Source organism: Tinamus guttatus, unplaced genomic scaffold, assembly GCF_059628265.1.
Source record: "Tinamus guttatus ecotype Peru unplaced genomic scaffold, ASM5962826v1 Tinamus_guttatus_pri_ptg000546l, whole genome shotgun sequence".
Taxonomy (NCBI): Eukaryota; Metazoa; Chordata; class Aves; order Tinamiformes; family Tinamidae; genus Tinamus; species Tinamus guttatus.
Window position 1 is genome coordinate 3,182,851 of NW_028289080.1, and position 23,850 is coordinate 3,206,700.

Here is a 23,850-nt window from a genome sequence, read left to right on the forward strand (position 1 = left end):
AATACATGCTGAAATCTAGGGAAAAAAAGCACATAAAACTGCATGTATTGATTTTTATAGTACTGATTCCATGATACTCTGGTTTTTTTTTTTTCCTGATTGTTTGTGAGACTAATATTCATCTATAATTTGTGCAGTTTTCTTACTAAGTTCATTAATATTTTTGTGTTTCAGTACTGTATGTTATAGGAAAGGCACGTCCTTCAGCAATGGACAATACTTATTTAGACCCTCACATGGAAAAGTAAGTTGAAAGTTTGTAAGATTCTTATGGTATAAATTCTGTTGTCTTTTAGAGGTGAAGTGTTGCTTAATCCAAATATACTCTTCAGCACCTCTGGAATGCAATGCATTGTCCTTTGTAAAGAAAAATAGCAGAAAGTTGCTTTTATTGTATATAGGAAATCTCTGAGAAAAAATTATAGCAGTGCTGGAGACTACCCAGCGTGAGGAATTGAGGGGAACCTGCTGAATTTTCCAAATCTTATTTGTTTGGAGTTAGTGCTGGACTTAACTATTCCAGGCAAGCTTGGCTATTTTTTTTTTTTTTTTTAATAATAGAGCAATCAGTTTACTTTTAAAAACGTGGCAATATTGTTCAAGAAACACATCTTGATGCACAGTTGTGGGTTAATATTCACTTCTGTTTTTTTTCTCCTACAGTGATAATACAGAGCGTATCAGAGGGAAAAGGCTTTCGTCTGTGAGTAGCTTGAGACATTTCCCTAAACAAATCCACGGGGGAGTTTGAGAAAAAGAAATGGAAGCTGTGAAGGCAGACTCAAAAATTTGTGAAGAAGACATGCTTTTATAGCATGATCTTTTAGTGTAATTTTTGGTAATGGGGGTCAAAATATTTTTACCAATTAACTTACAGCTGTGTTTTTTTTTTTTTTTTCTTAATCTCCCTTTCTAAATGTTTACCGTGCAGTTTCCCCTTTTAATGTTATCTGTTCATCCTCCCTCAAGACTGAATTCACTTTTCAGAGCTTACCACAGTGGAAAATTTTCTTTAGTTATTTAAAATTCGTTTATTTAAGGCTATCCTTCCCAAATAAGGCATAAGGCATAAACTCTGGGGTACATTGTTATTAAAAGTAGGAAAGAGGGTGGCCTCTCGTGCTCTTTTCCTTTTCTTTTGCCTTCCCACTGCAGTTTACCTCCCAAAATATGATGCAACATTCTGCCTCTCTCTCACTTGCTTCAGTTAAAATCTTTGTGGTAGAAAAGATTTTTCTGCAACACTTTGCCTGAGACTTCTCATTCTTTTATGTTAGAGCCCCCTTATCTGAGATGTCAAATCCAATATCTCTAATCTTTGACTGCTCCTATAACATCAGAAAAAGTTATAATTGCAACAGAATTTCTGTGTTTTGGTGCGAGGTTCGTGTGAGGTGAGATAAGTCTGGGACAAATGCCCAGTGGAAAAGCCTATTATAAGTCATGCCAGATGATGGGCAGTGGGTTTTTTTTTTTCTGCACAGGTGATACTTGAAATACTTATACTTGAACTCCCTGTAAGAAAACTGCAAATTACTATTTCATCTGCCTGGTGCTTGGTATTTTCTTTGGTGGCACTTACGACTCATGTTCTCAACTATTTCATTTCCTTTTAGATTTTAAAGGCTCCACGAAGTCCTCTTCATGATCTTGGAAGTGGGAATGAATTCACTCAGGTACACCTGTAAATCCTTCCTTGTTGATGCTCGTAACATTTTCAGCTTCTCAGTTGTTGCTGAGTAAATTGTGTCACTAGAACAACACAAGAAAAAACACTTGTAGTAATAACTTCCCATAGAATAATATTTGAGGTATTAAAGGTTACCAAAAATACACTGAGTAGTAATGTAACTAATGTTTTTGTTGTAACGAATACTCATAATGTGTTTTCTGCTAAGAAAAGAGGAATAACCAGATAATTTGCTTCTGCTACATTATAAAGCCATTATAAAAGATTTATAAGATGATTTTTTCTAGACCTTACTTCTGAGATGGCAATCTATAGAGCAGGAGGAGAGAAGCTGGGGAAATATAAAGTAGTTTAAGGAAGTTGGTAAATTAAAATATGTACTTGTTGGGCTCTGATGTGTATGTGCGCACATGCACTTTTTTAATGAAAAGCTGTGCCTGTTTTGGCTTGTGAAATAGTCTGATATACAAAGGACAGTTCCTATTTTGTTCCCTATTGTCAGGACATCAATGTGGAAAGACGTCGGAAAAACTCTCGACGTGTCAGCTTTGCAGACACCATAAAGTAAGTTTGTTCTAAAGCATGCAGATATACATCCTTTATTTAAGCATAAAGTGCAATTTATTGGTATTAACCTGGTGTCATCTCAAACTGCTGTTTACAAAAATGTGTGGGTATTCAAGGAAAGAAATTGTTAAATTATATTGAAATTCACATATTCTGAGTTCCAAGAGAGCCATAATTCATGTTTTTCTTCCTAGCTCTTTTTGTTTGTTTGTTTTTTAAAAAACTTTCTTTACTAATCACAACTGATTATTTTGTTTTTTAGCTTCAGAGTCTTCCAGAGAGATCATAAGACTGAAGTGGCAGAGAAAGAAAATACAGGTAAAACTCCTTCCCCTCCTCCTGAGGGGATGCACAGACTGTTGGCAACAGGATTTCAGCCTGAAATTAAGAAGTAGGCTTGTTGGTCACTGATAGGGAATGATTTGGTCCACTGCTTATGATGGACTGGTCAAGAAACTATTAGTTCCTAGTTCTGTAGAGATTGCATCTCAGAGCAGGAATTACAACTACAAATAGAAAAAAAAAAGTTATTTGGGGTTTTGTATCAAACAAGTGCTGAGCAGAATGGCATGATCCCTCCATCAGAGATTAGGTAGGAGGGATCTGAAAGGCCAATGCAGTTTCAACTGCTCTGCTTCTTAGGGTGATTCCTTGATAGAAAGGCATATCAACAGTAAGAACTGTAGAATTTTTGTTTGTTTTGTCTTTGGTTGTTTTGTGCTATTTTTCACATTCTAATGTCTATTTTTTATTAGATTTAGAGTGTGCAGCAGATACAAGGAAACAAGTCTTGCTTAATCAGTAAGTTTGGAAAAAGATTTCCCATGATTCTAGAGCTCTATCCTATAGATACATTTCTTCACCTGACCTGCAACTGTTAATGCTTTTCCTCAGAGAAACATGCAACAATTCCCTCAAATGCAACATAATTACCTTAGATATGAAATTGTTGAGTACTTTTAATTAGTGAGAGAAATAATACTTTAAAATCATATATGCATATATATATGTGTGTGTGTCACTCACAAAAAGGCAGAAATGTCTTAATAAAGGTGACAGTTAAGTTAGGCTGAAAGCCATTCAAGTTGGTCAGTATATGCAGCTTTTCATTTTACAAAGAAGCCAACTTTGACTTGAGGGGTCAGCTTCAGTTCCCCAAAGAGAAAGGAATAACCGACTGTGGAAGATTATAGTTTAAAAAAAATGCTACTGAAGAAGAAAATGTCAGCTATCATATTGATTGATGGCTTATAGAATACTAAGACAAGAGGATCTCCTAGGTCAGTAATATTGTAGCTTCAGCCAAAATATATTGCAGAGCTATTTGCAGTGTTTATTTTTGCCTAGTTGCTTAGGACCTATGCACCTGGATTTTCTGCCTTTCACTGTGCTATTAAAGCTCTCTGGTTGGAAGTCTCTTAACAACCCATTTACCTAACTCACCTTTTGCAGAAATGAAGAACAAGAACCTGAAGCTGTTGAGTGTGAGATCACTGGTGAGTTTTAAAATAGTTTAAATAACAAAATGATGATTTTTTTTTTATCCCAAAGTACTGACTCTTTTAGAATATTTTTAATAATCCTACTGTGGCAAGTGTTACATGAACACACTTTGTCTCATAAAGCTGTCTGCAAGCATTGTGTTGTAGAAGCGTGGGTAGTTTCTGCACATGCTCAATGGATTACTGAAAATGTATCTTGGGGTGCATTTGGTTTTAATTGTGCTTATTCTGCAGGTGATATTTATAAAATGAGCTCATAGGACTTCAGTTTAGTGGATTGAAAAATATTAAAATTAGCTCAACAAATGGAGGGTTGTTTGTTTGTTTTTTTACAGGGATGGACACTTTGCTTCATGCCCCTATCCAGGCATTGGTGCAGCAGGCTGAGGTATATGAAGGCTTTTATTTATCTATTATCCTTTACCTAAAAAGAGAAATCATTGTGGTCATGTAAAATTCCTTGGAAATGGAATCCTCTATATTTTGAAATATTTCTCAATCTAGTAAGCATTATACTGCCATACTGAGAAACTTTATTTTTAAAAACGCATGCTGAGTTAGTTGCTCCATTCTTTCCAACTCTAGATAAGAATGCAGAGGAGTTTATGGTTCAAATAGGTCTGGTTATTAAAGCTTAGGTGCTTTTAATTCCACGATATAGAACAATAAATTAGCCCTTCTTAAATCATATTTAAAAAAAGATCTAGTGTAGCTGAGAACATGTATTCTGCAAGGCTGTAATGGTCAAAATGAAACTTTGTCTCTGCTTATTTTATGTAATTCATAAAGCACACTATAAAAAACCCACAACTGTATTTCATGCATTAAAACTATATGCAGTTTGAAGCAAGAATGAAGTTGGTCTTAAGCAACCATTGCCATATAAATATATTATGCTGTAATAATTGAATCTGCCATCTTTCTTTGAATGTTTTTACTACTGCCTGTCTAGGAGGAATCAAAGCAATGATTTTCTTTTCTTCAAAGAAGATAGAGCTTAACCTTAGGGCTGCGTTAGTTGAACTTTGCTTTAAGCAGAATAAACTATTGTATCACTTGCGATAAGTATCAGTAACTGTCATTTCTGGTCCCTTTTTTAGTGGCACAATGCAGACAACACCATTCAAAGAACAACTAGGCATGACACAACAGTTATCTTTTCAGATGAAAATGAAATGGATATGACAGCTCCTCACACTGCAGTGATTACACATGGCCTGAAAAACAATCAGACTGACACAACTGAGAATATCCCAGCATTTCTGGCTGGGTTAAAGTCTAACGATGGAAAGTCAGAAACGAACAAAGAAATTCATTTTTTCTGTGATCCTTCAAATAATTCATGCCCATCTTCTGAAGAGAAAGCAGATGTTATGACAGGAAAAAAATTAAATTTCGATGCATTTTTGATGAGCCTGAAATCAAATAAAAAGGTGCTTAATTCAGTTGAAGGACCTGAAAAAGAGAATCTTTTTTTTGGTCCTTCACAAGTTTCAGAAGACATGGCACAGTCATCAGCGGGATACCTATCTTCTCAGGAACCAGAAACCACCTGCAATGTGACAAAAATCTTTAGTGGGCAAGATGATGGGATGGAAGTGACAAAATGTCAGACATCTGATGTTAAGACTGTATTTCCTGGCACTTATGAGGCTCCACCAGAGCGATTGGTGTGTGCGGATGTTACTGAGGTGTTTGCAGATGATGGTATGGATATGACAATTAATTATACTGCAAAATTGTCTTTTCCCTTCTCCAATATTGAGAATCTAAGTCTAAACTTCAAAAAGGATTTTCCAGCCACAGAATTAGATAATAGTTCTATATTAAAGAGAACACCTACGCTGCAACTGCCTATTCAGGAGAACCCTCAGCTTTGTACAGACAAGGCAATGGTAAATGCTGAAAACAGGCTAGATACTACAGTGCTGCAAGCCATTGATCAACAGCCCCAAACAATGTCTGTGATTCCAGGATCTATTTCTTTTGACACTGTCTTTCAGTGTGATAAAACTGTTGCTTTTTCTACAGGCGATGACATGGAAATCACTGGGAATTATACAGGCGTAATCAACAATGAAAGTACCAAGGGACTTGGCAGTTTATGTGGTAAAGCTATGGAAAAAACAGCTAATACAAAGTCTTTGCCTGCAGAGCATTCACACCCAGCATGTGATGATGATAGGGGCATTACAAAAAATCTAGCTGATAAAATTATCCCAAAAGTTCTCTGTAATGATAAACCCAACTTGGATAGAGAGGCTGGACAGGAGGTTCTTTCAAATAGCAGAGCATCCATGTTTGTTATGGATCGTATGGAAAACACTGAAACATATAACGGAGCTTTGCAAAAAAATTCTGTGCAAGGTAGGCAGCATGATCAGTCTATTCCTTTAACTTCCATTGATAAAACAATTATGTTTACAGGTAAACAGAATGACATGGAAATGACTGTTGATAACAGTGTTGAAAGAATCTTATCTCAGGACAGGTTAAACCTAGCTAAGCAGGTTGGAAAGGAGGCTGTTTTAAATGGCAAAACAGTTATCTTTGTTTTCCCCGAGGATATGGAGATCACTAAAACTCATACAGCTATATTAAGTGGTGAGATGGATTTACAGGATAGACCATCCATTTCTTCTCTTCCTGCGGATAAAACCATTGTGTTTACAGATAACCAAGAGGATATGGAAATAACTGCACCTCATAGTGTTGCTCTTAGTAATGAGGTTAAAGAATCCAAAGAACTGTCATGTAAAAGCACTTGGCAACCAAGCTCGCAGAGTGTGTTGTCAGCCTCTTGCAGCGAGGGAACGTATTCCCCTTGTGCAAGAGACCTAACTGATGAATATCCTGCAGAGTCTAAGGATAAGCCTGACCATTCCGCTTCATCAGCCTTTCTGTTTCCTAGTGAAAAAGAAACTTTTAGAGACCACAGTGATGCAATAGCAGATTCTGTTTATATGGTCTCGCTTCCAGGAGACATTTCGGATATCTGCACACCACACAGTCCCACAGATAATTCTGTTTCTGTAAACGAACAAGATCTAGGAAAACTGAAGTCAAGGAGAGTCTCTGTCAAGCTTTCAGGTAATGTTCTCATGGATTTCAATGAAGGAGGTGAAGATCTGGTGTCTCATGTTTCACTTCCCATCCAGCAGTCAGATTGTCTGAAGAATGTTCCTGAGATGCTTAGTACTCAAGGAAACCAAGTCTTGAAAGATGATTCATCTAGACAGGAAGATCTAGCTGCAGAGTTAGTCACGGATGGCTCGAGAATTGTTCCAGTTTCTGACAACAAATCAAATGAAAATGATGTGTTTTCACCTGAGGGGGAGAAACTTCCAGAAGACTTCCAAAAGAACTCTGAACAGACTGGGCAACTTTCAGTCAGTGACATTCCAGGAAATCAAATAGATCCCACTCTGGTATCTAAATTAACAGATATTTTAAATACTTGTTCAAAACTGGAAAATATTAGAAGGAGATCTGCACTTGTGTCTGTTTCTGAAGTAACTTCTGTTGACCCCTTTCCTGAATCACCAGCTCCATCAGAGGAAACTTTGAGCACAGGTAAAACTACTGCTGAGGAGGAGAACGTGTGTCTTGAATCCGGAGCTGCTCCAATACAAGCAAACTTGGATATGGCGCTTAAGGACAAATATCAGGGAATAAATGTCCCTCTAGGTATCTTTCTGCCTAAATTACCAAGTAGAAGAAATCCTTCTGTTTCTAGTGAGAAAGACATAAATGTAAAATCTTCAAACAAAATAGAAGCAGTGGTTTCTGAAGTAAGCCCAGGCGCTGCAGAAAGCCCAGATGGCAACAACTGTAGTGGGCAGAACCTAAACCTTTCTCATTTTATAGCAGAGGAATTTCTTCCCGTCTTCCTAGAAGAAATGGATTCACATGAATCTGTAAATTCTGAACCAGACGGAGACTCCAATGAGATGAACAAAAGAGAAACCCCTTACAACCAAAGGACTCAATCTGAAAAGGCAAAAGCCTCCAACAGCCCCAAAAGAGCTTTGGAACATGATGAAAAGCTTTCAAAGCTAAAGAAGCTCAAAATGGATGAATCTTTGGATGGTGAGGCCTCCCAAGACTTGCAGGTGAGCCTAATCCCTCATTATCAGGGAACACTAACAGGGCTTTTGTTTGAATTTTGCAGTGCAAACATCTAAGATTGTCTTGTTTGTCTTAACCATATGTTTGTAGTGTTTTTCACAATATTTCTCTTGTTTTGCCATTGTGAAAACTAGCTGCACAAATAAGTAAAATTTTCCTTAACCACTAAAAACAGACAGAATAAGAGCTATATCAGTACTATGTTGCTCTCTCTGTAGTACCCTGTTAATCCTTCAGGATCTAATAATCTTCAAAACTCTGAGCTGTTTCGTAGTTGTTGCTAGGTTTGCTAGGTATAAGCATCTAGAAAGTCCTAAAGAATTATTTAAAGTCCAAATATGACCATTAATTTAAACTAGATATATTCTAGACAGCACAAATAGCCATGGAAACAAGAAAATCTGGGCAAATGTTGATCATCATCAAAATGTTCCAAACTTTCTAGTTCGGAAAGCTAGGAGAATGTGCTGTGTTGGCTACTGCTGCGATTGAGAAGTGAATGAAGGATTTTTGGAGCTTCACTTCCTGTAAGCCAGGGTAGGAAATGGCTTGAGTAGCCATACGCAGGTTTGTCATGCTAAAAATGAAACAATCAGCTATATAAACTATTGCTTGTCATTCTTTTTTTTTTTTCCTTAATATAACCATACTAATTTATTTCTGTTTTGGTGTTATTTGTTTTTCTTTTCAACTTGCTTAATTTTAGGTTATCTCTGCTGCTGTCTCTAAAAGCCAAATAGAAATTCACGAAGATGAAGACTCTCCAGCTAAAAGCCCTGAATGTACGCAGGCCAACACCAGCAGCTCTCTGGATTCTGTTAAGGCCGACACAGAATTAACTAGTAAGACGTAGCAACTGTAAATGAGACTTAGTTCTCTCTTTAGTTCTTTTGGCTTAATCAAGTTGGAGCCTCCTCATAGCATATATTTCAATTTGGAAAGTTGACATCTTTGTCTTACTATGGAACTCTTTCGTCAGACTTAAACGTATGCATCATGGCTTCTACATTCTGGTTGTACATACTGAGGAGCCATGGAAACTTCCATCTTATCCTAGGGGAAGGCGCACGTTTAATGAGGGACTAGCTCTTGCTGCCTCAGAACTTGAAAACCATGTTCTTACCCTGAAAGGTATTGGCAGCTCAGCTGCTATTGGATCTCTGTCTACCTAAAATGCCATAAATAAATTGATTGGAGTCTGTTTCTCAGACTCCATTCAGACTCATTATTGTCTAGTTTATTAATCATGGGGTCCACTTTTCGAAAATTGATCTCTTATTTCATTACTAGTCTGACTCAAATTTATATTCCATCCATTTATATTTTTCATCTAGTCCTCGCTGTTCATCAACTGAGTCCTGAGTAGCTGTTTCCTCAGTAATTTCATTAAGCATTGGAAACAGATGAAAGGGTCAAATGTCCCATTAAAATTGTGTTTTTCTTTTTTCCTGAGCTACTGAGCTTATATGTATATTTCCATATAAGTACTTTTAACTACAGCAATCTCCTTTCTGTCTAGCTCAGCGAAGCAGCCAGATGGAATCTCAGCTTTTCATAGACAGCATTTGTGAAGATAACTTATGGGAGGTATGTAAATAGCTGAGACACTAGCTTCTTGTCATAACAGGAACAGTATTTGTTTGCGTGTATGCAAGTAAGTATTCGTGTTTCAGTAACGTATTTACTGACCATTTGTACTGACCTTTGCAGAAATTTCAAAGTGGTGTTATCACAGTTGGAGAGTTTTTTACTCTTCTTCAAGTCCACATTCCAATTCAGAAACCCCGACAGAGTCATCTTCCAGCTAATGTGAGTAGCAGTCCTCTCAAGTGCATATCATTGACCTTACCAAAAAAAAAAAAAAAAAAAAAAAAACTGTGAAATTGAAAGAATTAAATTTCTTAGGTCTGCCTTTTAAGAAGTTAATCACTCACAATTTAGATTTTTGAGTATCAGTGATGAAGCATATGTCCCAACAAGAAATCCGTATTGAAACATGAGGAAACATGGGGCATAGAAGTCAAATGAATTATTTAAGCTGTGTTATTGTCTTGGCTCAGAATGAAACAAGACAAGTGCCCAATGAAGAAAATGGTTTTAGTGGGACAGGTTGCCTCCATTTGTGTGTTTTTGTTTGGTTGGTTTTTTTAATGCTATTCTGCACAATAAGGCTTCCAAGTCCCTTGAAGGCTTCTGTGCACAAATTGATTGGAAGGTAGTGTTTCTGAGAAGTATGCATTTTTTTTTTCCTTTACTTGTTTCTTTTCCCCCACAATTTTATCCTTGTTTCCCCCAGTACACAGCGAGCACACCACCTACTGCAGAAGACCTGCTTTACAGCCAATACATGTATCGGCCCACACTGCGTATTTATGAAGAAGATTGCCAGGTCCTTTCTCAAATGATAGATGAGTAAGTCTGTTGGATTTTTTTGATTGGTTGTTTTTTTTCATTCGCTTCATATATTTGTAATTTATCCTTTTTCAGCTCAGGTTGCAGGCAGAATGGCTTGAGGAAAGTTAGTACATTACATATGGAGAAAAACAAAAAATGATAGGTAACCTAGTTTATGCGAGCACCCAGTTTGTTGTGTACTTATAGGATATAGGGAAAATCTTGAAGAATCTTGTGGAGATAAATTATTTGAGAAAAATCAAACTTTAATTATGACTTAGTTACATAGCAAATGGGTTAGAGTAAAATTTGAGTTGTGTCAAAAATGATCAAATATAGGAAGCAGAATAACAGGTTATGATTTGTTGTTGTTTGCTCTAATTTTTCACTATTAGACTGAAGTAAAGGAAGCATGATTTATTTTCTCATCTGAAAAATGCTTCTAGTCTGATTCATTATGCCTGCTACAATTTAAGTATCAAATCAAAATTTATGAAAAAAATGCAAAATCAATAGTAAGATATTTTTTCCCTAATTTGTATTCTCACTTTCTGCTTCATCATTTGCATCTCCACCAAAAAGCCTATAGAAAGAGGAGCTTCATGCACTGGAGTTAGGCAAACATGGTTCCAATATAATCCAGGCTATGCAGGGCCTCTCTAATTTGTGAGACCCTATCAAATGGAAATATTTACATTCCCCTGTTTTAATTAGAAGAGGGGAATGTGTGCAAATACCCATGTGCTATTTAAGTGCACAATGTGTTTGTAACTAACCCTAACCTCACCATCCCTGTCTTTTCTCCGCGTTTTAGATTAAAACCTTACGCAAGTGTCCAGAATCAACTCTTGGTGAATGTAAATAGGAGCTTGTGGGAAGTGATGAGAACCTGCTCCGATGAAGAGGTAATACAGCCTGAAGAGATAATGTTCACAAGTAACATGTTACAAGCCAAAGGTTTGAGTGTGAGGGCATATGTCCTTTTTCATATATTGGAGAGAGAGAGAGAAAATGTTGCTGTAAAACAGCAAAACTTAAATTGTCAATTTAAGTTAGTTTGAGTTTGTAGTAGCAAACACTGCTACTAGAGAACTGGGACATAGGGGCAGGAGGAGTGGCGGCAGGGAAAAAGAATATAAAAGGTTGTTTGAATACATTTTGTTTCACATTCCTGTTTGCTTTCTCCTCTTTATTTTTCCTTTCACTACAGCTGAAGAGCTTTGGAGCAGAATTGAACAAAATGAAATCCTCTTTCACCAAGGAAAGTAAAATCCTTGCTCACAATGGGAAAGTGACATTGTACAGCAAATTGTTGCAGAGCACACAGGTAATGTGGCAGGTGACAGAGGATTGTTAGGTTCATAAGTGGAATCTACCATATTTCATCCATATAAAGATAGTATAAGCCAAGCCTAACAAGTTTAGAAGCATAATTAATGTACGTAAATGTACATCCTCCTGATAGTTTCCCTCTTATTAAACATGTTTGCCTTTTGTGTGTATGCAAATGTAAAGCACATTAGGACAGTGACTGTCTTATGCTCAAGCTGTAAGCATGTTCTGCCTAAGGGCTTCCTGGAGTAAAGTTACAGGGGAGGAGAAAAAAGGAGTGTTATGGGAAATACTGTAAGAAATTAGCTCCTTAGATTGTAATGATCTGTCAGTATTAGTAACTAACAAAGGATGATGCATTGTGATAGGTAACGTTTGAAAACTTTTATTTAGTCACATGTATCATCTCATGCCTTTGTAAGGACAATGGGAAACTTGTGAAATATCCTATGCTTTCTTATTTTTCACATCTTAGGAACAATGGGAGAAACTACAGACAAGAATAACACAAATGGATGAAATTCTCACAGAGGCAGAGAGCTGTCTTGCTGCTCTGGAAGGAGGTAAGTGTTTCCAAACTAGTAACTGATCTGCTGCTTTCTTGTCCACTCTCTTTTGTTTTCTATAGTGCTATTGTTTAAAGAATCGCTTCAAGATCCTGTGTTTGGTACTGGCTTGTAATTTTAAAATTCCTGTGTTTCAAGTAATCTCTTAGGGCTTTATCAGCTTCATTCATGGCTACAAGCTTGTCTTTCAGAAATTTCTTATACAGTATGCAAACACTAGGAGTCTCTCTATGCTGAAATACACAATTCTAACTGTAACCTATGAACATGTAACCAGGTTGGCTAAACCTGCTAGTGTAGCTGCAAAACCTGCCGGCGACCCTGGCAGAGCATCAAATCCTGCTGGCCTGCAAAAGTGATCTCTTTGCAGTATCTAAGCTGGTTAAAACTTGTTCAGCTAAGTGTGCAAAAGTTTGCAGTCAGTATTTGGGACTGCAGCTTAGCAATGCCCTATGTGTTTTTCTTTTTTCTCTAACAAATTTTTTCTGGTGCCTTAAGTGGAAATCAAACTGTGCTATATTGACTTTGAAAGCGTATAATAAAAACAAATCATTTTCTAGTTCTAAATTTTCTGAAGTTTTTGATGGATACCCTTTTCGGCTTCTTGTACACCTTTTTTCTTGGCTAGTTTTCAACTTCTGACAATTACAGAACCTGGAGATAAATAAAAATGGAATCTAAACATTGAATCCGGGAGTTCTGCTGAGACCTTCTGACATTTCTTTCCCATAGATTCTGGCTGGGATGAATTTGAAGCAGAATGTGATGAAAAGGCAGGGTGCGAGCCCAAAGGGAGAAAAATAGACGAAGGTAATGAATAGTAACTGCACTTTGTTTATAAGTTTTGGAGATGGTGATGCTCCACACTGCTGCTCCCACTGCCTTCCATTTTAAGTTTTGAACTTTAAAACCTGGAACAGGATGATTTGAAGAGTGTGCTGGCTGTTATACCCAACACTTAGACCGCTCAATAAGTAGTAATTTTTGTTGATAACCTATCTATATATAAGAGGATGGGATTCTTTCATATTGTTAAAAACAAGGACAGCAGAGCAAGTTAGGATTTTCTCTGCTGCTCTGGTCTGCAGTATGCAGTCTGGTGTATTTTTTTTTTTCTTCTTTCTTTTAGAATTGGAAAACCTAAGAGCTCAAGAAGAGGAACTTCAAAGGTAAGACCTAAAAAGGAACTGAGGAGCTTAAAAGTGACTGCACATGCAAGTTCTAGAGATTTCTTTTTCTTAATCAGTGTGGTTTGCTCTCTCAGGAGCACCTGAAGCAATTGTTTTCTCTTTGTAGAGAACTGTCAGATCTTGAGACTGAGAAGGAGCAAGTGCTTGCTGAGATAAATCAGCTACAGAAGAAAGAAAAAGGCTGTGAGGAACTTCTGAACACATACAACAAGTAAGGACCTTTGAGAATTTTTGTGTTGTTTTTTGAGGTTGGGTTTTTTTGGATTGGTTAGTTTTTTGGGGGAAGGGGGGGGGTTCTTAGTCCTTATGTTTGTACATTAATGTTTTTGTTCTGTTTTTTATTTAATTTGGCACATCTTTGGATGCAGATGAATAGAAAGTCTAGGATGAGGAGTTCAGTAACTTCCATGTGTTGTCTTTATCTATTCTGTTATTCCAAAATGAACACTTTAAAAAATGTTTTTGGTTCTGTCAACAGTGTTATGTTCGTATTTCCCATAGATTTTTATGTTCTATTGGAAGGTGAGCTATTTAGTATATTATGTAATAGTTGCAAGTGCACTTAATACACTGACCTTTGTCTTTCAGTTAATTTTGGTTGGTTGATTTTTTTTTTTTTTTTTTTTTTAAGCTTCAATGAGTGGGAAATTAGTGAATGGAGTGATCAACAGGCAGTCTTTACTTTTCTTTATGATTCTGTTGAATTCACAGTAGTCTTTGGATCACAAATTGGTAAGTTGTAAAAGTTGTAAGTTTTTGTTTTATGTGTTTGAGAGTTTCAATAGTTATATAATAGAAACACAAAGGCTCTTAATCTGTGAAGACATCAAGGGGAAATTGAACAAAATATAGTGGGAATATGTAAACTAAGATGTGATCAATTGAGGGTTGGATAGGGGTGTCCCGATGGGCTTTCAATAAAAAAAGATGAAATGTATATATTAAGTAGCTGTTGCTGAAGTAGAATTTGAATAATTTAAAGGGTTCCATAGCTAAGTATGGAAATAACTTTTTACTTTTTTTTCCTTCTCAGATGGTGATTTTTTTGGCGGCATTCCCTGCAGAAAGATAGTGAGCATGAGCTTTGAATCTCTACTGGATGGTAAGATTCTTTTCGAGTAGCTCAAACGTAGCTGCCCCGGTTAACTGTTCTTGGGATCATATCTATAAAATTGTGGGGTTCTTTATTCCGCCGATGTATTACTACATGTCTTTAAAAAGACTGCTAGCAGCATGTTTATCTCTTACCTTACAGAGGAAGAAGCTCCACTTTCTTCATGTTTAGTCCAAAGGCTCATCTTCCAGTTCATTGAAAGTAAAGGATGCTGGCAGGAAAGGTGTCCCACACTCCACTACTTGCCCCAGGTAATGTTCTAGGAAAGCCTGTGACACTTGAGAAAAGTGTGGAATTTCTGTCATGCAGAGTAGGGCTAATGTTGAGGAAAAAAGTGACTTTGAATGCTTCTTCAATGCAAACTGTAATTTAAGTATTCTTTTGGCATTCATTGAGAATATATTTGATTTACTTGAACATATATTCTAAACTATGTCTTCTTCCTTCTGCGTTATATTGATGTCTGCCTGCCTTAGTGATTTCTAAAATTCATTTTTGTGACTGTACAAGTGGAACTAAAGAATCGTGTTGAATACCATTCTGCTTTAAGTGATTTAAATTGCCAAACCAAACTTTGCATTCCTGAATACCTGTGTACCCCTCTTGACAATGCAAAAGGGAGACGCTTAGGGCAATAAATATTTATTCTTATACTTGTACAATTTCATTTTAACATCCAAATTGAAATAGCAGGTAAACTATATATATATTTGTATACTTTCCAGCATAAACTGTATTTTAAAGTGTCATGTTGTTTGCCAGCCTGATTTCCAGTGTGATTGGTTTTCTGATTATCCCCTTAGGTGCTTCATGACATCTCTTTGGTTGTGAGTCGTTGTAAGGTCCTAGGAGAGGAGATTGAATTTCTGGAGAAATGGGGTGGAAAATTTAATCTTCTAAAGACAGATATCAACGACACAGAGTAAGTAACTTAGTACATAGTTTGCACCAATCCTTCAAAAAGTTTCTGTAGACAATCACAAAATAAACCTTTGAACGATTTTCAAATTCATCTTCCAGAGACAGAGATTTTTAGGTAATTATTTTTAACAATAATGTATTTTTTTAATAAAATTGAGAAATAACCTCCAAGTGCATAGGCATGGAGCTCAGCCAGTTTCCACACTATTACATAATCTCTCCCTACTTGGTGCTTTCCTGTTTCAGTTAAATCTCTCACCTAGAGCATTGGGCCAGAGTGTAGAAATTGAGAGGAAGCAGAATCGCTTTTTACTCCAGGCTAAATTTTCAGTTTGCTTCAGCAAAGCAAAATTGGTTTTGAAAGGCTGAATATCTCTTTGCCAAACTAGTTCCTCATCTTGTGTCATTCCCCAGGGAAATATGATAAATATTTCCCCTCAGAATCTTTTCGTATCATTGTATGCATCCTGTGTTCAGGCAGTTGTGGGTTATTCACTTGGAAAAGACCTCTTGGATGTTTGGCCTGCTTTACAGTATGCACAAATAATATGTCCTTGCTCAGCATTGTGTACTTAGTGACAGTTTCTCCCTTATTTGCAATAAGACTCACTTGTTTTTCACATTTGGAACCTCATTCCAAAGAGGCAGCAGTACATTTGAACATTTCTGTATTGATTTTGTTGCTGCTGTTTTTATTTTCATACAGAGTGAAGCTTTTGTTCTCCAGTTCCACAGCTTTTGCAAAGTTCACATTGACCCTGTCGTTGTCTGCCAACTACCCTTCAGCTTCACTGCCTTTTACTGCCCAAACAAAAATTGGGAACATTGGGTGAGTTCAGTGAAAAGAACCACTCCGTATAAATTAAGTTTCTAAGCTTATGGGCACTGGATTAAATGTTTTCTGCCCTTGCAAATTAATGTGATAATTTTATCTTTCCCAGCGAGGAGGAAATTTCTGCTGTTCTGTCCAAAGTACCAACTGGTTACCACTATCTGCGGAGAATGGTCAGCTCAATTCATCAGAATCTGCTCCAAGGTCCGAGATGATTCACGTGCTGGACTGAAGCTGTCAAACTGGATATTCCTTGGCTCCCCTCTTACAAGAATTTACAGCAGCCTCACTGAACCATGAACTTTGTTAGTTGCTCAGCTTGCTATGAATTTTGCCTAGTGGCTGATATCTGGGATGCTCAGTGTAAGTCCCAAGCTTCTCTTTTAAAGCAAAGCCTAAATGGAGATGTCTCTAAAGTGGAAGTGTTTATGCCTCTTATTAACCCAGCCTGATGCTTTTGGATTCCCCTTATAGTCTCCCAGGTTGCTGTTGTATAGTCTGTAACATAGGTTGAGCCTGGTGCTACTGAGCTAATCCAGAATGATTTATGATGCTGAAGCGCCCTAGCAGTTCTTAACTCTCCCTTTGGTGTAGGCAGCTGTCAAATTTTTGTATCTCTGTAAAATATGTTGATTTTTAAAATATTTTCATGTATGTGTTTATAGATTTTTTTTTTAAATCTCTTTTCATTTTTTCCTTCTATTTGGAGGGTAGAAGTTCATCTAAAAACTTGTTTTTCCACTTGTGATAACTGTTGTATTTAAAACAAATTTGTGACTGAAAATTTGGCTACTCCTCTTGGTAACAATTTAAGAGGATTCTTTGAAATATTAACTTGTATTTTTTACTCATGTTTCCTAGTGTTAGTCTTCTGTGATCTGATGCTCAGGGGAGATTTTTATTTCTGAAACTAGTGCCAAAGTTGCAACTAAATAAAGTCCCTAAATACTTAAATACCTAAATTACCTTTCAAGTTGCTTAAGGTTACTATGTAAGTATTATTAACAGGTAGAGGGTGCTCCAGTAGTTCATAGGTGTTATCCTCTTCTCTGAATGTTTTGTTTCACCTTGCTTCTAAGTGTACCAGATTAAGCAAAATAAAAATGGACCAACCCTGCAACTGCAATAGAAAATGATTGTGGCAGTACTAATGTAACTCCAATTTTACACTTAATTTAAATTCTATGGATGTTTTTAAACTCCTCAGGCTTCAGGAATTCAGTCTTACAGCATCTGTCATTTCTTAGTTCCCTTCCCCTTTGTAGTGCCTCAGCTGTGATCCATTACTGTTAAAATCTCTTTAGAGATTATCTGTTTGCACAAACAACGAAATTTTGCAAATTAAATTTTGTTGGACTCATTTTTTCAACCTTTTTTGCACACAGAGTTACTATAACAACCCCTTCTCCCTCGGTTCTTTCAGCCCCCACTGCAATTCAGGTTGTAAAGTTGGGCTGCTTTATAGCCCAGGAACTTATTTAATTCTGTAAAATTAATTTACGTGCTTGGGGGGGGGGGAATACAGATAACAATACTTATTATATTACCCCCAAAAAGCTAAATAAATATTAGCTGTGAAAGGAGGAGCACTGTGATGATCAACAAGCAGGAACGGGCGCGGCGGCGCCTTTAAAAAGGGGCGTGGCCCTGAGCGCGGCACCCGCGGCCCCGCTCTCGTCCAGCTGCGCGTGCGCGGCAGCGGGCGGGCGCTGCGCGCGCCGTCACGTGACGTCGCGGCGGGCTCCTCCGAAGTGGCCGTGGCCGCGCGCGGTAACGGTCGGCGGCGGCGCCGGGCTGGGCCCCGCCGCGGGTGAGTGACCGCGGAGGGGCGGCGGGGGGACACGCAGCCGGGGGCCCGAGCGCCGGCTCCGCCTCGCCGGGCCGCGGTGATGCCGCCCGCCTCTCCCCCCTCTCGGGGGGGGAGGGGAGGGTCGTTGCGTGAGGCGAGTCTGTGAGGAAAAATGACGGCCACGGAAGTGACGTGGGAAGCAAAGGTGGAAGGAAGCCCCCGTCTGGGGGACACCCCGTCTGCGCCCCCGTCCCTCTAGTTGAACACAAGGACGTTGGGGGCTTCTCAAATGCACAGGGCAAGTCTGAGGGTGCCCGCCACGAGCGGGAGAAAACGGCTGCATATTGCTCTAGGCGATCTGTTAATGCATTCTGCAACAGGCAGCAAGTACATATGTATCCCCGATACGCGTTTGACGGGCATGTGCAGCATCACAAAGTTACCTGGGCTTTTTCTTGCTGCCAGGGCTGTGCTGAATAGCTGCTACGATGGCCGTGCAGATGCAGTACGAAGCAAATGCAGACACGTCAACAGAAGAGGAGAGCTTGGGGCCACAGCTCATATCTAGGCTAGAGGTATGTCCAAAGTCAGCTTGAGAATGAGTTTTCGAGAAACTTTGGTCACCTTCAATATCTATTAAATCCGAGAGCAATATCTGCCTGTTCTATATTATCTGGGTGGTTAATGGCTCCTGCAAACATTGCGCTGGTAGAGGGACATTTTTTTCCATGCTTCCATGTTTACTTCATGGTATATAAATTGGCAGGGAGTCTGCAGCTTTGTAATACTGGAGCTTGATCCAGATCTCCTGAAGCCAGCTGAAGGTCTTCAGTGGAAGGGAGATAAAACGTATGTCTGAGAGTTTCATGTGTCTTCTTCTCTCCCCAACCTGCCTTCCTTTTAGCAATGTGGTATAAATGCCAATGACGTGAAAAAGCTGGAAGAAGCTGGATTTCACACAGTTGAGGCTGTTGCTTATGCACCAAAGAAGGAGTTACTAAATATTAAAGGTATCAGTGAAGCCAAAGCTGACAAAATCCTGGTAAGGATATTTTGTTAAAAAGAAAAAAAAAAAAAAGCTTTAATTTCAACCTCAAAATATCAGGAAGTCTTATAGTTGCTGGCTCAAACTATTCCAGATGCCTTTAAGGTCTCAGTTAACAATATCCTGAGAAGGGCAGTAAGGAGAACCAGAGATACAAACTCTCCTTTTCATGGGAAAAGACAAATTAGCCTAGGACTAACTTCAAGAAGTGCAGGAATAACTAAAAAGGCCTGTAAAGATTATGGGAGGTTTGCAGAATATGGCCAAATCATTATTTTTCGTTCAGGATTTACTTGATAAGAGTCTTATGATAGGCAGGCAAAGCAAGTACTTTTTGATGTAGGGTGTAATTGAGGGGTGGAACTCTTTGTTCTAAGACACCTTGGGCCTCTGTAGCATGAATTGGTTAAAAAGGAACGTGTTCATAAAGATACATCCATAGCATTATTAGAATGGGCTTCGGGCTTCCCTGTTATCAAGTATTTCTGTTTTCACATGGACAGAACTGAACCCAAAGGTTGGTTACGGGAAGGGGCATTTCTATAAAATGTACAAAATGGGTGTGGAAGCTTTTTCTGTGAACATAACTTCAGTTCTGTTAAATAATGAAGCCAAATATCCCAATAATCCATAAAAGCAAATGTATGCATTGAATTTTATAGCTGCTTCTTCATTTTCACAAAGCAGAAAATTACCATATTAATTACTAGGGAGATTAAGTGATCAGGATGAACGTTCTTTACAATACTTAGTTTGTTTTCTTTAGGCTGAAGCAGCTAAACTAGTTCCAATGGGTTTTACTACAGCAACAGAATTCCATCAACGGAGGTCAGAAATTATCCAAATCACCACTGGATCCAAAGAACTTGATAAACTTCTTCAAGGTAATAACTTTATTTCTTTATGGATTAAATTTCATTTTCTTTTTCCTTCTATACAGGACATGATACTTGCACAAAAAAGAACATAAGACATCTTTTGGTTGAACTAAAATAGTTCTTAGTACTTATTTCCTGTATCATAAGCAATTCTCTTTAAGGAGCTGCAGCAATAGTTTTGAAAGCTTTTGAAAGCATGAATCCAGAGTTGATCATTCACATTTAGTCCATTCTCTAGTTAGTTTCAAGAAAACCAAAACAGGTGTCATTATCTTCCCACTCCTAGCCATAGTTATAAAAACAAAACAAAAAAGACATCTCAGCTCTTCAGTTTGTTCAAAAATGCACTTACCTAAACTGCAACATGAAATGCAACTTATGTGCAATATGAACAAATCTCAGTGTCAAAACTGGTTTAAACAATTAGAGTTTGGAAGCTTAGATGATCATTTTTAGCCAAAGTGTAGCTTTAACTGTCTTTGTAAATACACTATCCTCAGTCTATTTGTTTAAAGTATGCGATCAACTTCTGGTTTGTTTATTTTTTTTTCTTTCATTTTTAAGGAGGAATAGAAACAGGATCCATAACAGAGTTATTTGGGGAGTTTCGTACTGGAAAGACACAGTTGTGTCATACGCTGGCAGTAACCTGTCAAGTGAGTAGTCTGCTTTACTAGTCACATATTCTGATTTTTAATCAGGTATTGATTTATTTTATTCTTTCTCTCTCGGCTTCTCGCATTTTCCAGATAAATGTGACTTTAGTCTCTGTAGGCTTGGCATGTTACTTACTGTATTAATATCAGTTGAGGGCACAAAGAAATAACGGGCTTATTTATTGTCGATCTGTTCCCTGCTCATTCATTTGCTCTTTATTTTAGCTTCCCATTGACCGAGGTGGTGGTGAAGGAAAAGCTATGTATATTGACACAGAAGGCACTTTCCGCCCAGAGCGTCTTCTTGCCGTGGCTGAAAGGTCTGTACATACATTTAGAAATAAATTGTCACTAACTGAAAAACAGAAATGTGTTAATTCATGATGGGACAGCTTAGTTACTTAATGAGGATCACAGTATATGTATCTCGGCTCCTTAAATTAGCTGGACTGTTGTAAGAATTGTTCCTACAGAAGCTCTCCTCATCCTAGTCTACCTTGCTTGAAGAAAGTAAATGTCCCTCCTGTCTGCAAGAAAGGCAGGAAGGAGGATCCAGGCAGCTACAGAGCAGCCAGCCTCACCTCAGTCATGAGGAAGGTGATGGAGCAAATAACCCTGGATACCATTTCCAAAGATGTGACAGTCAAGAAGGTTATCATGACTGGATAGGATTTATGAAGGAGACAGCATGCCTGATCAACCCAATACCCTTCTATGATGATAAAACTGGCGTGGAGGATGAGGGGAAAACAGTGAATGTTTTTTAGTGAGGCTTTCGACACTATCTTCTATAGCATCTTCAGAGCCATCGTAGGAGGTGCAGGTTAACTGAGCATACAGTGAGGTGGCTTGAAAATTGTGTGGCAGAGCTCAGAGGGTTGTCATGAGTGGTGCCAAGTCTGGCTGGGAGCCTGTTGCCAGCGATGTCTCTGAGCATCAATAGTTCACCAACCGAAAGGCATTTTCATCAGTGACCTGCTGAAAGGGGTGCCTGTTCAGTACTGTTCCCTTTTGACTTCAGAGCTCCATATCTGTCCATAAATCTGCTTAGAGGTTAAAAGTGCTTTATTATACAGTACTGTATTCAGAATATTCTGTTTTTTCCTGTTTGTAGTTTTTCCTGTTTGTAGTTTTATTCTGAGGAAAACATGCCAGTTTACAGTTTTATGGCTGGACTCAATGATCCTGAAGGTCTTTTCCAGCCATTATGATTCTTTGCCTGATAGTCTACTTCACTGCTGTTCCTAGGCAAGAAAATATTGTTGGAAGGTGGTTTACAGTCATTCTCTGCTGTTACTTTTCTTTATAACCAAGCTGTGTCAGGAATGTGGGTTTAATCTAGTCTTCAGGTACACCTGCTAGATAACTACTATTAATGAAGTTGTCGCGTTAAGACTCTTCTCACTGAATTCTGCAGGTACGGCTTGTCTGGCAGTGATGTCCTTGATAACGTGGCATATGCTCGAGGTTTTAACACAGATCATCAGACTCAGCTCCTGTATCAAGCATCTGCAATGATGGCTGAATCACGGTAATAAGATTGACTTGGATGGAGTGATTTTCCTGCTGTTACATAGTCATCTTGTAAAACTACCTGTAGCCGACGAGCAAGTAGAAGAATATAGATTATGTAGTTGTGAAATGCCAGGTCTGAACACTGCAGATCAAGTCCAGGATGTTAAAAATAATAACTTCTGCTGGCTGGCAAGTGAGAAGAGCTGGTATCCGCATCTTTATGGAGCCTTGCAAATAATTGGGCACTGCCAGGTTCAAACAAAGGCGTCATTCGTACGTGGCAGCGCCTAGAAGTACTTTGTAATTTGTCTTCTGCAGTTACGCGCTGCTGATAGTGGACAGTGCCACGGCGCTTTACCGAACAGATTACTCCGGAAGAGGCGAGCTGTCAGCCAGGCAGATGCATCTGGCCAGATTTCTGCGAATGCTCCTGCGACTTGCAGATGAGGTACTGTGCAAGTGAACGCTCTCCCTTGTGCCCTCTGCTCCCAACAGAACTGATCGTTAGGTTTCTTTCTCTCAGTAGTTTTATACAGATTGTTTTGTGCTTGCTCAATGTCTTGTCCCTGTTTTGTTTTGAGATGCATGATAAGAGTGGTAACGGACAGTCGTACTTGGGAAGGGAGAAGTGTTAACATTTTTTTCCCCCTCTTTCTTCAGATTGTGGAAAATAAATAAATTTTATTTCTTGATTCTCTCCTTACAGTTTGGTGTGGCAGTTGTGATCACTAACCAAGTAGTTGCGCAAGTAGATGGAGCTGCCATGTTTGCTGCAGATCCCAAAAAACCTATTGGAGGAAACATCATAGCACATGCTTCCACTACCAGGTATGAGAATAGTTATCATTTTCTGGCAGCATTATTTTGGAAGATTGTGTGAGATTTAAGTACCTATAAATACTTTTTTTTTTTATGTGAAGTGTGTTAACAGGTTGTCTGGTCTACTTTTTAAAAAGCAGGAACATCTTTGAGTGTGTAATTTATTCTGCATAAAAATTAATGTAGCATTTTTAATAGCTTAACAGCAGCGTGTTGTATTGTACTAACCTAATGTTTTAATGCTTATGGTCATGATTTATAGAAAATAAGCTATACATCCTTACTTGTTTTGTTTCCTTCTCCCTACTAGACTGTATCTGCGAAAAGGCCGAGGCGAAACCAGAATATGTAAGATTTATGACTCTCCTTGTCTTCCTGAGGCTGAAGCCATGTTTGCTATTAATGCTGATGGAGTGGGAGATGCCAAAGACTGAAGACTCCTTTCCATTTCTCATGTAATTTGAGACTAGTGGCTGTAAAAGGCTGCTTTTCTGTGGCACCTTACAGATGCTTTCCCAGTGCAGCTGCTGTTCAGATAACCGATGGAGGAACCTGTTCATTTCAACATTAATATACATCAAGTGGATATATTTTGAGACGCATCTGGAGGTGCAGTTGGAAGAGATTTTCCTTCTTTGGCTTTAGTCACTTGTTAGAATAACATGGTTTCCTGAGAAACTGCCTTTGTATTTTTTCCTCACAGCTGTGGCTACAGCTGCATTCTATCTATGGACGCAGTGCAGTAAGATTGTAATATGTGGCTGTAGTTTATAACTTGGTGCATTCAGAGTGAGATTGATGGGTTTGTCAAATATGAAAAGTGATGACTTGAATACTTAATGGATTGTTTTAATGATTAATTAGAAAATAAAGCAGAATGGTATTCCGCAATAAGGATATTTGCAGAGACTA

General features: G+C 38.3%; 2 protein-coding genes across 2 annotated transcripts; both read left to right on the forward strand.

The window, feature by feature from the left end:
* Positions 1-183: 183 nt before the first annotated feature.
* On the forward strand, positions 184-16,910 carry KNL1 (kinetochore scaffold 1). The gene is made up of 25 exons (XM_010215613.2): positions 184-244; positions 664-703; positions 1,617-1,676; positions 2,193-2,254; positions 2,520-2,575; positions 3,013-3,058; positions 3,710-3,753; positions 4,095-4,147; positions 4,860-7,871; positions 8,594-8,729; positions 9,407-9,474; positions 9,598-9,696; positions 10,184-10,299; positions 11,096-11,186; positions 11,492-11,608; positions 12,089-12,176; positions 12,912-12,989; positions 13,309-13,348; positions 13,476-13,580; positions 14,001-14,101; positions 14,403-14,471; positions 14,625-14,734; positions 15,287-15,405; positions 16,111-16,233; positions 16,346-16,910. Exons 1-25 carry the CDS (start codon positions 210-212, stop codon positions 16,449-16,451), a joined length of 4,974 nt encoding a protein of 1,657 aa, XP_010213915.2. The 5' UTR covers positions 184-209; the 3' UTR covers positions 16,452-16,910.
* Positions 16,911-18,513: 1,603 nt separating this feature from the next.
* RAD51 (RAD51 recombinase) lies at positions 18,514-23,837 on the forward strand. The gene is made up of 9 exons (XM_010215608.2): positions 18,514-18,600; positions 18,930-19,067; positions 19,837-19,954; positions 20,513-20,604; positions 20,830-20,924; positions 22,022-22,135; positions 22,438-22,567; positions 22,826-22,947; positions 23,249-23,837. Exons 1-9 carry the CDS (start codon positions 18,514-18,516, stop codon positions 23,370-23,372), a joined length of 1,020 nt encoding a protein of 339 aa, XP_010213910.1. The 3' UTR covers positions 23,373-23,837.
* Positions 23,838-23,850: the final 13 nt, after the last annotated feature.

Coding starts and splice junctions, on each gene's coding strand:
- KNL1 (XM_010215613.2), top strand. CDS start 210: ATGGACAATACTTATTTAGACCCTCACATGGAAAA. Junction 2,255..2,519: donor AGCTTTGCAGACACCATAAA/GTAAGTTTGTTC, acceptor TTTGTTTTTTAG/CTTCAGAGTCTTCCAGAGAG. Junction 8,730..9,406: donor GGCCGACACAGAATTAACTA/GTAAGACGTAGC, acceptor CTTTCTGTCTAG/CTCAGCGAAGCAGCCAGATG.
- RAD51 (XM_010215608.2), top strand. CDS start 18,514: ATGGCCGTGCAGATGCAGTACGAAGCAAATGCAGACACGTCAACAGAA. Junction 18,601..18,929: donor AGCTCATATCTAGGCTAGAG/GTATGTCCAAAG, acceptor CCTTCCTTTTAG/CAATGTGGTATAAATGCCAA. Junction 22,136..22,437: donor GCAATGATGGCTGAATCACG/GTAATAAGATTG, acceptor TGTCTTCTGCAG/TTACGCGCTGCTGATAGTGG.